The 14,421-nt window shown below is 40.2% G+C and overlaps 1 protein-coding gene across 2 annotated transcripts in view; it reads right to left on the bottom strand.

The window, feature by feature from the left end:
* OSBPL10 (oxysterol binding protein like 10) overlaps positions 1-14,421 on the bottom strand; it is a 283,487-nt gene that overhangs the window by 123,577 nt on the left and 145,489 nt on the right. The window contains exon 4 of one of the 2 annotated variants that reach the window (XM_081283102.1): positions 10,681-10,872. The exons of the other annotated variant lie outside the window; for it this stretch is intronic. Within the exon in view, the coding sequence (XP_081139228.1) occupies positions 10,681-10,872 (192 nt within the window). The remainder of the gene's footprint in view (positions 1-10,680; positions 10,873-14,421) is intronic. 2 annotated transcript variants of the gene reach the window in all.

Below are 14,421 nucleotides of genomic sequence, written 5' to 3'. Positions count from 1 at the left end.
GTTTTAAAGAATCTGTCATATCTTGAAATAACATAATGAACCACTGGGAAAAAACAAAACACCCTCCGCAGACATCACCCAGATTAAGATCACAGAACAAAAGGACCAAGGGTGGCTTGTGTGCCACAGGATGAGGTTCACCAACTTCTCTCCTGGTCCACTCCCTTGACATCCAACAGTTATTACATTGAGGCCTCAGAACTTGTGAATAAAAGCTCCTTGTATTCAATCACCACATGAGGTAAAAACAGGCAGAATAACCTTCCGTGTTATTGCAATACAAAATAACTTTCCACTTAGCTCCCGAGTACAAGCTTCGAAGGCAACTGAACCACGAGTTCTGTAAGCAACCCTGAGGAAGAAGGGTTTGGAAGGCACAGATTCAGTGTTCTCTGGATGCCGAGTCCTAATGGGCTGACTCTTCAGGATCCTGATGACTTGTGGAGCCCAGAGCATACAGGTCCACATAGAAGGTCAGTCTACACGGTGGGCTCACCCTCTAGTGAATTCCTATTGTCATTCCTATTACCAGTGAACCACACAACTGTCATGTTAGTCACCTAGATTATCAGGTCCATGGACAAAAGTCAGGTTATATGCATCATTCCATTCCCCATATTAGACCAGCTCTGGACCCACCCACGAGCACACAGTAGCCATGCATGGTAGGACTGGTGATAGACTCCCTGAGCTTTCCAGAAATGAGATGAGGGGACCTCAAGGAATAGACATGGGCAGTAAGACTACAAGGAGAAAAGTTCAGGATGCTTGGGAAGGTTAGTTCTGTGTCAACATGGCTGAGCCATGATGCTCAGATATTTGGTCACACATTCTGGATGTTATTGGGAGGGTGTTTCTTAGACGATATTAACATTTAAATTGGTGGACCCTGAGTAAAGCAGATGGCCCTCCATAATTTGAATGGGTCTCGTCAGTTAAGGCCTAAGCAGAACAAGACTGACCTTCAAGTAAGAAGATTTTTTTCCAGCAGGTACCTTCACACTTGAACTACAGCATGGACTGCCAGATCAGCTGGTAGATTTTCTACTTGCCAACCTCCATAATTAGGCAACCCAATTCCTTAAACCAGTCACTCTGTATGTAAACGTATCCTTACTGGTTCCATTTCTCTGGAGAGCCCTAACTAATGCAAGTCCATAGCAATTTCTCACAACTTCATACCATGACTAGAAGACACCAGTTTGTGACTCGGTTGCTTACTCTCTGTTGGCATCAATTTCACCTCTTGGCCTCTGCCTAGTTCCCATTCATACTCCCCAAAGGGGCAGTCAATCTCACTGCAATCACATGGCCCTCCTCAGAGTTCTAAAATCAACTCAAATCCAGCAGCTGGCCTGGAATACTATGTAGAGATATCTGGTTTGATCAGCTGTGGTCAGGTTGGTGGAGTCACAAGGAACAAAACTCAATAAACTGGTCATAATTAGCTACTTGAGCCTCCCTCTCCTCTTTTAGTCACTAGTGGCCAGGGCAGGAAGTGCTCAGAGACTGCCAGGGGTTGCCAGCAGACCCTCTCAGGTATAAATCATGGCCCTGTACATACGGGCCAATTAACCAAGACTCCCATGTTTTGCAGAGTACACAGCACTTGAGATTGGACAGCCCTTGTGTTCAGGGAAGGACAAAGTCTGCAACTGGGAGATTGGCTTCTCCATTCAACTAGTGTTAGAGGCTGGGAAGGCTCCACAAAGAGGTGGAGGCTGGAGAGAAAGAGGATTGCTGGAGGCTGCCCCTGGGTACCACATCCCCTCCTCTGCCTGTCCAGCAGGAGAAGTCAGAGGGTAGATTGCAGCAGCTTTGGGGCCTTTCCATTCTTTTAGGCAGCAACCTGGCACGTTTGAGAATCTGTAATGACCTGCACCTACTTTTGCCACCCTCTGCCAGCCACTTTTACTCCCACCATCCGTCAACATGAAAAGCCAGCTGGATATTTCCACTTACCATACATGTGACATGACTTGGCCAAGGACAGGAACTGAGGTTACTGGCCTGAATGCTATAAAAGCTGCCATGTTCTGGTGACTTGCTCAAGTAAATAAATTCATTAAGACTTCACTGGGTTATGACATGTACCAGGCAGCAGGAGGAAGGGTACAGAGATCAAGTGCATCAGACACACTTTCAGGACAACAAGGCAGCCCTGGTCCTGAAAGCTGCCACCACTCTAGTCCCCACCTCTGATGTGACAGTAGTATCTGGTCATATACATGGACTGAGGGGTCCAAGTCCCTCAACCATTTGGCCAGGATCAACCACCTCATTTGTTCGACTCTCATTTTGATGTCTCTTGGCCTTAACTTAGCAAAGCTATAATCCCCATGTACTTGAACATGACTCTAGATGCTTCTGCAAGAGATTCTGGAGATTCAATTCAAATTAGTAATCAATTGACTTTAAATAAGTGAGATTACCTCGACAGTCTGGGTGGGCCTAGTTCACTAACGGCTGTAAGTACAGAGCCGAGGCTTCCTGGAGATTGTCTCTGTAGATAATACCACTATGGTTGCCCAATAGGTTCTAGAACCGTCTTGGACAGTCCCACAACTGGGTAAACCAGTTCCCTGTAGTACGATTCTTGTTGTGCAGCCTTTCCTTAGCCACAAGGATACATCCCAAAACCCCCAGTGGATGCCTGAAACTGGAAAGAACCGAATTCCATGTTTTTTCCTGTAGTCTCTGTAGCTACAGTACTAGTGCCATGGTCAACCTGCGTTCCCAAGTTTTATGATCTGGTGCCTACGGTGTGTCGTTACTCTTGCATTTGGGGTCATTATTAAAATGAGAGTTGCTTGAACACAAGAGCTGCGGTACCTCAACAGTTGATCTGCTAATGGGGATAGCTACGAGGCAGCTATCATACATAGTATGGATACACCAAAGGGATGATTCACATCCCTGGTGCCCAATTTTACAACATTCATATTTCTGGAATCTTCCATTTAATGTTTTCAGATTATAGTCAAACTCAACATGGGAACTGCAAAAAAGTCAAGTTGTGGGCAGGGAGTTAGGCTGAACCCTGCTGATACACTTCTCTTTGCCTCAGCCTCTATTCCTCAGTTTTCCATCTATAAGATGGGAACAATGAGAGGACCCATCAAGGCTGACTTGATAATGCAAGTAAAACTTGACACAAGTAAGATTCCAACAATAAGAAACAGCTTTGCTCATGTTATAGAGGCTATGAACACTGATTATTTAGCCAGCTCTTTCACCATTGAGACCAAAATACCCAAGAAGGAAAAGTAGACCCCGATGCATGTCCAACTGCTCCAGCATCATTTTCTGACAACACTATCTTTCCTCCAGGGAAATGAATTTGCACATTTCCCCAAAAATCAATTAGACATTTTTATGGATGTACTTCTGGGTTCCCCATTCTGCTCCATTTATCTTCCACTAGTACCACATGATTACAATTACTGTAAATATAAAATACATCTTGGAATTGGATAGACTAATTCCTCTCATTTTGCCCCCCCCCAAACTAGCTATTCTAGTTCTTTTATCTTTCCATATACATTTCATAATCTTGTCTATATGTACAAAAAGATTTCTTGGAGTTTGGAACATTGAGTTAAAACTGTATAAGATAGAGAATTGACTTTCCTATGATGCCGAGTTTTTCAATTCATGAAAAACACTAGGTTGATTTATTTAAGTCCTTGATGTATTTCATCAGAATTTTGTAGTTTCCAGCATGTACACCATGTGTATGTTTTGTAAATTGCTTAAGTTTATGATTTTCATTGGAATAAAATGTAAAGGTGAAAATATATATCCCAAAGGCATGCCCCCAGTTTCCCACCTCCTCTCGCCACACCCTACTTGCATAGTTACCACTCAGTTAATTTCCATCAGTAGACTGGGTTAAGAGAACCATAACTTAATTAGCACAATCATTTCACCTTTAAACTTTCTTGCATTGTCTCATTCCTATACTATTATGATTTAGATATGTAGGTGTCACCCTAACACGAAAGAAGCCATGACTTTGAGAAAGGAGTCGATAGACTAGTGGGGAGCTGGGAATATAGCTCAGTTGGTAGAGTGCCTACCTCACATGGACACGGCCCTGGGTTCAATCCCCAGCACCACCACCAAAAGAAAAAAAAACCCACACATACCAGAGGTATTTGCTAAAACAGGTAGCACTGAGAGAACACACCTAGGCATGCTGTGGCTGAAGTGGAAGGTAGCCACCATTTGTGTATCATACAGCTGTGTATCAAAACATTGCCATTTGGGGGCCATAACTCATAAGTACATGCAGCAAGGTTAGAAACTCCTTCCTTAAAAAGACTTTCAATCAAGTCTTCAGAGAAGTATTTCCCAAAGGTTACGATTCTCTTTGGGAAATCACTCAAGTTTTTAATTGAGCACCTAACTATATGCTAGATGCTATACTAAGGCTTGGAAATAAATAGGTTTAAAAAAAAAAAAACTTCAACATCCAACTCTTCTTCCTCCACTTAAACAAGTAAATACATAATTTCTAAACATTACAAAATAGAAGAAAAAAGCCTAGTCAGAATAAACAGGATTAGAAAAGGACTTTTGGGAAATAAGGGATAAAAGTGGGAAAAGAATTTGCATTACAGCCAGCTTAGATAAAGAAAAGAACACTCAGTAAGGAGTAGAAACTTATGGACATTTTTGGTATTCTGGAAGAGGCAGTTACTTTTGTAATTGAGCGTGCACTTGGCCACCTCCGCCTCCCACATCCCACCCAACCTTCCCCACACAGGATGAGGGCCTCCTCCCAGGACAGCAGTTCAAGAGAAGAGGGACAAAGGAAGCCATTATCTCAGTGTTCTCTCTTGTTCACCTGATATACTGTTGGTTAACGCCAAAGTCAATGGCCCTCAAATTGTGCTCTCAGGATTCCAAGCTGTTCTGCAGATTGTATAGCTATTTGTTTCATATTTTACAGATGCAGAGGATTGCAATGGGGGTCATAAATCCTCACTATTCCAGCCAACTTGTTTCATGATCAATAAATGCCCATTTTGTTTTCTAAAGTAATAGAATGCTACTTTTACCTGTTTTGACATTGTAAGGATCTGTAATATTTTTATTTGAAAATAACACTCTACTTTAACTACCTCCACATCACAATTTTTGAAAACTGAGGTCTGGAGCCAACATACACCGAGAGATGGCAAATTGTTACCAGGAATACATGTTATCGTTACTTGTCATCAATTATTCAAAAAAGTGAATGGGAGGATTAATTCTGGGCATTTTTAAGAAGTCATCACTGTTTGCACAAAGGATAAATGCACTTGTTATACTAAATGTAGTTTCCCTGGTGATGGGGTGGTCTGTATTCAATGCCACCACTGCAGATCACTACCTTAAAATTGATCACCTAATAAAATTCATTAGGGAGGTAGTTTACAGTTACTGCTTCCATAGCAGAGGCTGTCCATGAATCAAGGTTTCTGATCAGACATTTACTATGGCTGTGTGTGAACCATGATCCAACCAGACCATCCTGAGTCAATATCCATTTATAAAGATGGCAACTTAATTAAAGGATCTTCCCTGTGTATGTGTATCAAGTAAATATGACATTGCAATTACATGAAGAAACATAAATTCATATAGCTGGAGCCACATAAACACATCTCCTCCATAAATTAGTCTCCATAAAAGGTTTGTTTAAAACCACATTAAAATTATATTACCTTAACACAGTTTCCCTACCCAGTATAAACCAGTAGAACCGACAGCTCTTTCTTCCATAGTATGTGTGCCTGGAAGCAAAATATATAAGAATTCTAAGAAGTTTAAAAGAACAACTCTAATTTGCCAATAAATCATCAGAAGCTTAATTAAATCCAGATTTATGCACTGCACACACTCATTTCCATTCAACAGCACGACCTTTTCTCCCATCAAACTACAAAAATCCAAAGTCTCCCTACTGAATTGTGATTTTTTTTTTAAGTCTCAAATGTCACAACTAAAAAAAGTCCTCAGTGTACACACACACACATGCATGCACATGCACGTGTTTGGGTTATAATTTTTCAGAAAGCAAACAATTTCATGAAAATTACACTGTCCTTGTATCAATTGAACTCGTATCTATTTAAATGTGAGCTACATGAAAAACCTGTCATGAGGATTAGAGATTTAAAAGTCAAAATGCCAAAAAAAGGATACAGCGAATGTCATACATTTCCATCATCACATGCTTAAATAGTTGGAGTCAAATTCATTTTTTAAAAAATATACTTTTATACAACAATTCCATGGTGCACACAGAGGTTCATGCCAATATCACTTTTGTCCCTGGTCACACAGTCATCTGGCTGTACAGTCAGTCACCAATGCTACCAGAGAAGACCCAATGAACCCGACAACCCTCAAAAGCATCGCCAGGTTGCTTCTCTTACAGTTCATTCAGTTACATGAGCAGTTCCCAAGTGCCTCCATATTCCATTTTTAAAATGCTCCAACAGCTACAGAATGGACCCTTAGATCATTCTGTTCAACCAGCATGTCTAGCAATCATGCTGGGGCTGGAAGAAGAAAGGATAGATGTGGCCTTTAACAAAAGGCTCCAGTGGCTGGCACCAAAAAGGTGCTCAATTAGTACCTGCAGAATGAATGCAGGGGTGCATGAGTGAGCAAGTTCACACTCTAGAGCAGTGCTATCCAAGAGAAATAAAGCAAGCCAAATGTGAGACATGTACATAACTTAGTTTTCTAGTTGCACGATTTAAAAAGGTAGAAACAGATGCCATGATTTTTAATTTTCATTAACTGAACAAATCACTTCCACATTATCAGTGGAAATACTAAGGTTGTTAAAAATGTTAACATTTTACCCTGTTTTACACTAACTTTTTAAAATTTAGTGTGCTTTTTATATTTAGAGCATAGCTCCACATTCAGACTATTCACATTTCAAGAACTCATTGGCCCCATGTAACTGGTGGTTACTCTTAGTGGAAAATAAAGAAATGGAACATTTCTATCATGACAAGGTTCCACTTGGGGTGTATCCCACTGGGTAGTAAAAGACAGAGAATTAAGGAGAAACATGCAGACCAGGGAAGCCCCAGAGTGTACAAACTATAAAAGGCCCCCTTTGCAGAATAAGGGGCTTGACCTTTATCCTGGTGACAACAGGGAATCAAAAAGATGTTGATAGAAAAATGCTTTAACACACTTAAGAAGTTGGTTTCCTGGAAACAGTAAAGAATGAAATAGAAGGGAGATTGGCAATGGCCATGAAGATGTTGGACTGAGATGTTTCTGAAGTCAGAATCAGGAGTAACCAGTGCTTTGAGAACAGATCTGGACGTCAGGACCAGTCTCCAATGAACAGTCTTCTAGTGCAGGATGATACACATAAAATAGAAATGCAGTATGAATAAGTTAAATTTTATGAACAACATGTGGCCCTTTATTCTGAGATTATATGCCTTCGAGGAGGGGCATTTATGAAATAGTGATAGTCATATCACCACTTTTAGAAATATTCTTGCTGCATAGCTTTGTAACACTTTGTGGTTTCCCAGATGTAGCTTACAAGGTAAAATCCAAACTTTGAAGAAATGCTGTTTCACCTGGAGATTTTTTTTTTAAATGGACAGAGGATCTATCATGTGTACATTACTCTGCATATTCATTGTTTCATGTGTTCTTGTCCATGTAGCAGCACCACTGACATGACATCTTAAATTGCTATGGTTATTATCTTACATTGTTGTTTACATAGTCATTCCTATAATAATATATTGAATTGGACCTATGACCTAGAAAGAGGGTTATCAAAATTCTTTAATTCCATAGTTTCCACAAGAGACTGTTCCAATAGGGACTATATGGGTGAAAGGCAATGCAGTTTTCTGTTTGGCTTTTATTATACATCACTAAATTGTCGTGATGTATGATACTGCCAACATTTCTGAACACCCCAACCAATAATAGGCTATAATTAACTCTCAACTTCATCAACAATGTTCTTAGCTTTTGTTTCTCAAATGCTATGAGGACGTACAGACTCCTCATGACATTGAATCCCCTGAACTCCTCTCAACCGCCTCCTATGAGGACTTTGGGTTCTGACCTTTGGTATCTCAATTCTTCATATTTTAGATATTAACCACTCTATCTTTTAAGCTGTCCCATTATTTTCAGCCATGCTGTGGCATTCCATTTAATATTTATTCTATTGCCTTTGGTTGGGCTATTTTTCTTTTATTCTTCTGATATTCAGGCACATTTGTCTTGTATATGATGACTTTCTCCATTGCTTCAGTGGGCATAAGTTTATCTTCCCTATACAGCTGGGTTAAAAATGCTATTCCATTTTCTTCTAGTTATATTGTAGATAAACACAGTGGAACTTAATTTCAGAGTATAAAGACCTTTTAATAAGTGCAGGACTTTCTGATCAGGGCGAGATTTGCTCAGGTTATTCCCAAGGTGGATCTGGCCATCTCATAAAATGACAGCTACCCTTCTCCAATGTGGGATCACAATGGACATGATAACCAAGAACCAAGAACTCCTTGTAGGGGAGTTCAGCACCCTAAAGTTCTCTTGACTGCCAATACTTACATCTCAAAAAGTCTCCCCCAAAATTTTCAGAAAGAAAGGTCATCAATACATAAAAGCAATCTGAAGACACATACTGTCACCCAAAGGTGCAAAAACCAATTGCTACAAAGTCACTTATTTTTTAAATGATTCCATGAGAAGCTTCAATATGACCCCCATAGGCAGAAAAAGCAAAAACAATGCAAAAGAAAAAAAGCAGTATATACATAATCATTTATGAAATTTAGATCACAGCATAGAGATAATTTTTTACATACCTATAAATGTAGCAAAAAAAAAAATTCAGAGGTAAATTCACGTAAAGGTGACAGTTTCCTATAGGGAGGTAAGCTTATAGGCAACTTTTACTTTTGTCCTTTTACATCTCTTTTTACAATATAGACTTATTCTATATACCTTACAAAGCAAAGACATAACCATTATACGGTAATTAAACATGTTTATACACATGCACAAATACCTTCTTTTAAAAACTTGACTTTTTAAATGGAGGTAGAGAAGATTGGGCTGTATATTAAGCAATAAAGTGCCCCAAATTTTTTTAGGCCTCAGCTTACAGATCAGCATAATCACAGACTCTAGAGAATGTAAAGAATCCCCCAAATATAATAAATATATATATATTTGAAAGTTTATGTTAAGATTATGATCAAAAGACTTGTAAAAGAAACTTCAATGAGGTCTGCATAAAAAAGTTCAATTGTGTAAAAAGATAAATACTGATGCATTTACCGGCAATGATAAAATGATACATTTAGACTTTAAGGCTTTCTTTTACATTTAGCCAAAAATATGAAAAAATAAAAACAAAGTTGAAACTGAAGTTGGGTGATTTGAAATTTTTCCACTAATTTTCCTTAACTGTTTTTGAAAAGGTGCTGTGAAAAAAAAAAAAAACACTTATGGGTACAATCATTCATATCAAGAAAAAAATACCTTTAATGTGTGTCTCCAGACTTGATTCAGAAGATTTTTTTTTTATTTCCTACCCTGGGCCAGAATCGGGCCAAGACAGCCAGCCGTCAGAACATTGCCTGGCTCATGTCATTTTAAAAATCAGAACAGTGAGGGGGAAAGATACAAAGTACATTTTATGCACATATGAAAATGTCACACATGACCCCTTTTGTACAATTAATATGGATTAATAATTAAACAGTTTTAGAGATACACTGCAGACTCGGGCAGCAGCCAGACCCTGGTGTGAGATCCCATTCTCCTGTGAGATATAGAGGGAGGTTCCACTACCTTCTATAAGGTGACAAGCTGCCAGGGCACAAGTAAGCTATGAGGCAAAAAGCCTCCATACTCAACTAGAGTTAGGACCAACGTCATTTTAGATGGTCTGTTCTCCACAATGGTTGCAAAGGAGTGTATGAATATTATGGATCTGGTATCCCCAAACTGATGACTTCCAGAATTAATTTCACAAGTAAAAAGAAAAGAATCTCATGTTGCTTTTATAAAGCGGTTAAAGAGCTTCGTGGGCAAATCACAAGATATCCTCCCATTCCCCTCCCACCCAGAGGCTGGTAAAGCCAGCTTTGTTTTACAGAAGCAGAAACTGAGGTTCAGAGCTATTAAAAGACTTGCTCTTAAACGACAGTCTTCTGACTTTAAGATCAGTGTTCTCTTCACCATCCAACACACCTGAGTGTCTGCGGGCAAGGCAGAACAGAGGGGAGATCAGCTCCATGTTGAATGCTCCCAAGTTTACAAACACCTAGAACTACTTCCTGGGTCTCCAGGATTTTGCACCGTCTCATCTTTGCTAGGAGTGTGGCTACTTTGTAACTGACAGTACTGGGGCACCCACATTTCTGTGGGCTTGCTTTCTCTGCTTTCTGAGCTACACCAGACATCTCAACAACTTGCTTAACCTAAGCAGCAAACTTTTTTTTTTTTAATAAAAAACAAGAGGATAGTCATGGCCATGTGGCTGGGAGATTGACCGCTGGTCCTTTTTGGGGGAGTGGGGTAAATCAAGATGATCCAAAGGAAGAGCAATTGGCAGAGCCAAGGTGAATGCAGTTCCCGACTCCCAGGGGCCACTTAACTTCGTAGGAGAGCAAAGCCTACCTCTCTGACTTCGTGAAGTTGGCCGGAATACTGACTCTTGGCTCTTCGGGCAGCTGCAGGCGACTTGTGATGCATGACTGTGACAACACCGGGGGCCCCCGCACTGAGGTGTCTCTGGCTACAGGGAGACGCAGAATTGGGTGTTCCATGGGGAAGCAAAGTGAGACTTCGGCTTCGGGAGCTTGGAGTACTCTAGAATAAGCAACAGGGGTCAAGACTCAATAACTGACCTGCAAAACATGACCAAGGGTTGCCTTCCATTTATCTGGGGCCTCTTAATCTTCCCCTTTACCCGATTAGAAGGATGAGGCACTGAGGCGGGTGTAACAGCACCACATGCCCGAATAGGACAGATACATAATTTCCATCAACTGACCTCCTTCCATCCCTTGCTGTTTCTCCTGTCCTATGCTATGGCCATGAAGAGCTATTGAAAATGCCCCCAGGTTCTAAGGGCTCGTGCCTTCTTTATTTCTTCTTGGAATACCCTTCCCCTCCTGGCTGGCAAACTTCGGTTAAACCTTCAAGACTCAGCTCCGTATTCCCTGCTCTGGACAGCCTCTCCCTGCTGTTACTGGACTGCAACAAGATCATCCTCATTGTCCAGAGACTGTCGGATTTGTTCACTCTCATCTTGATATCCCCCAAGGCCCAGCAGACAATAATTGTTTAAGTACTTAAATGTTTGCTACATGAAGGAGTATACCAAGTTATCCACCCACATTTTTTGTCAGTCTAGGTGTTATAGTTTGGATGTAAGGTGTCCCCCAAAATCTCATGTGTGAGATAACGCAAGATGGCTTAGAAGTGATATGATTATGTTAAGGCTCAACCCATGCCTTTCGGGTATTTTGTATCTGACAAGTGGAGCCTGCTGTCTGCTTTCTGATGTGAGCCACTTCCCTCCACCACCCTCTTCCACCATGATGTTCTGCCTCACCTCACCTCACCTCACCCCGAGGAATGAAGTTGGCCATCTATATCAGAGACTTCTGAAACCATGACACCCCCCCCCACAAGAAACTTTTCCTCCTCTAAAATTGCTCTCCATTGGGTCTTTTAGTCATGGCAATGAAAAAGCTGACTAACACACCAGGGCTTACATTTTAATCTATAGTATCATGTCAGCCAAATTCCAATTTGGTCAAATTCCAATTTGATGGCATCTCAACTTATGAATTCTTATGAATTTTTCAACAACTGAACTGCCAAGCACAGAACCCAAATGGGCCAAAGATTAAGAGGAACAAAAGCACTAGAAGAAAATGTATAGCCATGGGGTAAGGAAGGCTTAACACTTTGAAACCCAAAGGCCAGAACAAAAGTAAATTTGATTATCTAAAACTTGAAACTTCTGCAGGGAAAAGGATCACTACCACCACCAATAGAGTCCAGAGAGAAACTAGTAAAAACTGTGGATCTGCACATCTTTATTAAGTGGACAGTTCACAGAAAACAAAGAGGGCTTAAACCATACAAAAAATACATTCAACTGTATTCATGGGGTAAGTGTAAATACATTTAGACACCATCTTTTTCTTTGTAGTACCGAGGATTGAACCCAGAAACACTCTACCACTGAGCTACATCCTCATCCCTTTTTATTTTTTGAGACAGGTCTCACTAAGTTGCTAAGGCTGGCCTTGAATTGTGATCTTCCTGCCTCAGCCTCCTGAGGGATCATAGGCATGAACCACTGAACCCACCTAGACATCATCATCTTTTACCCAAAAGATTGGCAAAATTTCAAGCATCTCAGTGCACAATACATTAACAGGGCTACAGAGAAATGAGTTTGTGAAAGCTGGAAGACCTGGGGTTGGGAGGGGGGGGGGGATCTGGCAGATCCAACCCAGCTGCAAATGTACTCATCTGGAGATGTGTCCTACAGACATGCTATACCTGGATGCAGTGCCACGTGTACCAAATAGTCACTACAACAGTATGTTTAATGACAAAGAATGGTAACCTGAATGTTCATCACTGTGGAACAGGTTAAATAAATGATGGTATACCTACATTTTGGAATACCACCAAGCTGTAAGAGAATACTCAAAAGTTCTCTATCAACCTCTAAGCTATACAGTTCAAATGCAAGAAGGTACAGAATCACAGTACTATGCAAAGTTCTGTGTCAAATGTGGAATGTAACTCCTTTCACTTTTAAAATCATTTGTTTGAAAACAAATACTCTGGAAGGATACACATAAAACTAATAAAGTTGCTGCTTATTTGTGGAGAAGCAGGGGATGAGAGGTTATGGGGGGGGACATCTCTACTGTACAGCTTTTTATATTTTCATTAAAATTAAAAATTTCATTAAAATTCAGACAATTTAATACTGCATAAAATTCACATTCTAATTGTTCCTATGCTTCATTTAGCTTGAGAAAAGGCAGTTGAATTGTATGTAAAAATCATGCTGGGTGTTACATTTACAGAATACCTCTTATGTGCCTAGTAGAATCCTACTGTGAAATGTTAAAGGAAAAAAAGATGTATGGGATGGTTTTCCCTATAGCTGCTTATAACTTGACAACATAAGACACACAGTCACATACACACACTGAATATGCAAGATAGTAACACGACGTTATTTTGGCAACAAATGTCAAAAAAGTGAGGAAGAAAGCCAGTGATCTCGGCTCAGACACACATTCCAGGAGAAGACCAAAGCCTGCCTAGGATTTGGGATAAGAAACAAGACAGAAGAACACAAGTCAGACTGTGGTTATTCAAAGTAGTCTTGGCCTCAGGCCTCTGGCAACGGCAGTTTTAAAAACTATTAAACCTTAACAGTTCATTGTTTTATTAAAAATCACTAAGATAGGGGAGTACAGTGGGAAACCCAAGCAGAAGTCAGAATTCTGGGATATTCTGAAAAGCCACAACCATTTGTGAAGGTTCTCTGGATTTGGTTTACCACATAACAGGAATAGAGATACAGATGGGAACCTGGGTGCAGCTTTTTAAATAAGCGCATGGGTAGGTAATTGGAGAAATGTGTGGTACCAGAATTACATCCATCTCGATCACAATGAGCTTCAACAGCCATCTACTCTTAGCCTCAATCCTTTCAGAGTGCAAAAAAGTAAAGAGGCTATTTCCCTAATCCTTTAATAACAGTAAATTTGCCCAAGTATTAAAAGTCCACTGAAATACATTTTGAGTGTTTGAAAGGCTTATTGCTATCCAACGAAAGGCAGAGATTTTTCACCGGGCTTGGAAGCTAAACAGACAAGTTTCATTTCCCCATCTCTACTGGGTTCTAGCCACGTGACCTCGGGTGAGTTCTTTAAGCTTTCTCATTAAGCATCAATTTCCTAATCTTTAAAAGACGTATAATATTGACCCTTAAAAGCCATCATGAAGATTAAATTAGATCATGCCCATAAAATGCTTAGCACAGAATCTGACACGCAGGGGCTGCCCAGCCAAAGTAAGTTTGTTTATATCACTTAAAACTTGATCAATAAAGGTCTTATTGATTTTTAAAATGTTAAGAAGTTGCTTAGCACAGAAAAAAAAAATCATAGCAGCCACTAACCTTATTTTCTATAGGATCAAAGTGGTGATAAAGCCCAAAATATAATTTTATATTTACATGGTCAGAGATTAAATATCAAGACTGCATGAAAAATCTCACACCCCTCCCCCTCTCTCCAGCTCCTTTCCCAACCCCCCACTCTAAATTCTGAGTAGAAATGAAGACCCATCAAAAAATCAAAGGAAGACAGCTAT

The sequence above is a fragment of the Spermophilus citellus genome (genome assembly GCF_964194105.1).
Source record: "Spermophilus citellus genome assembly, chromosome: 3".
Lineage (NCBI taxonomy): Eukaryota > Metazoa > Chordata > Mammalia > Rodentia > Sciuridae > Spermophilus > Spermophilus citellus.
This window is presented reverse-complemented; position numbering and strand designations above follow the sequence as displayed.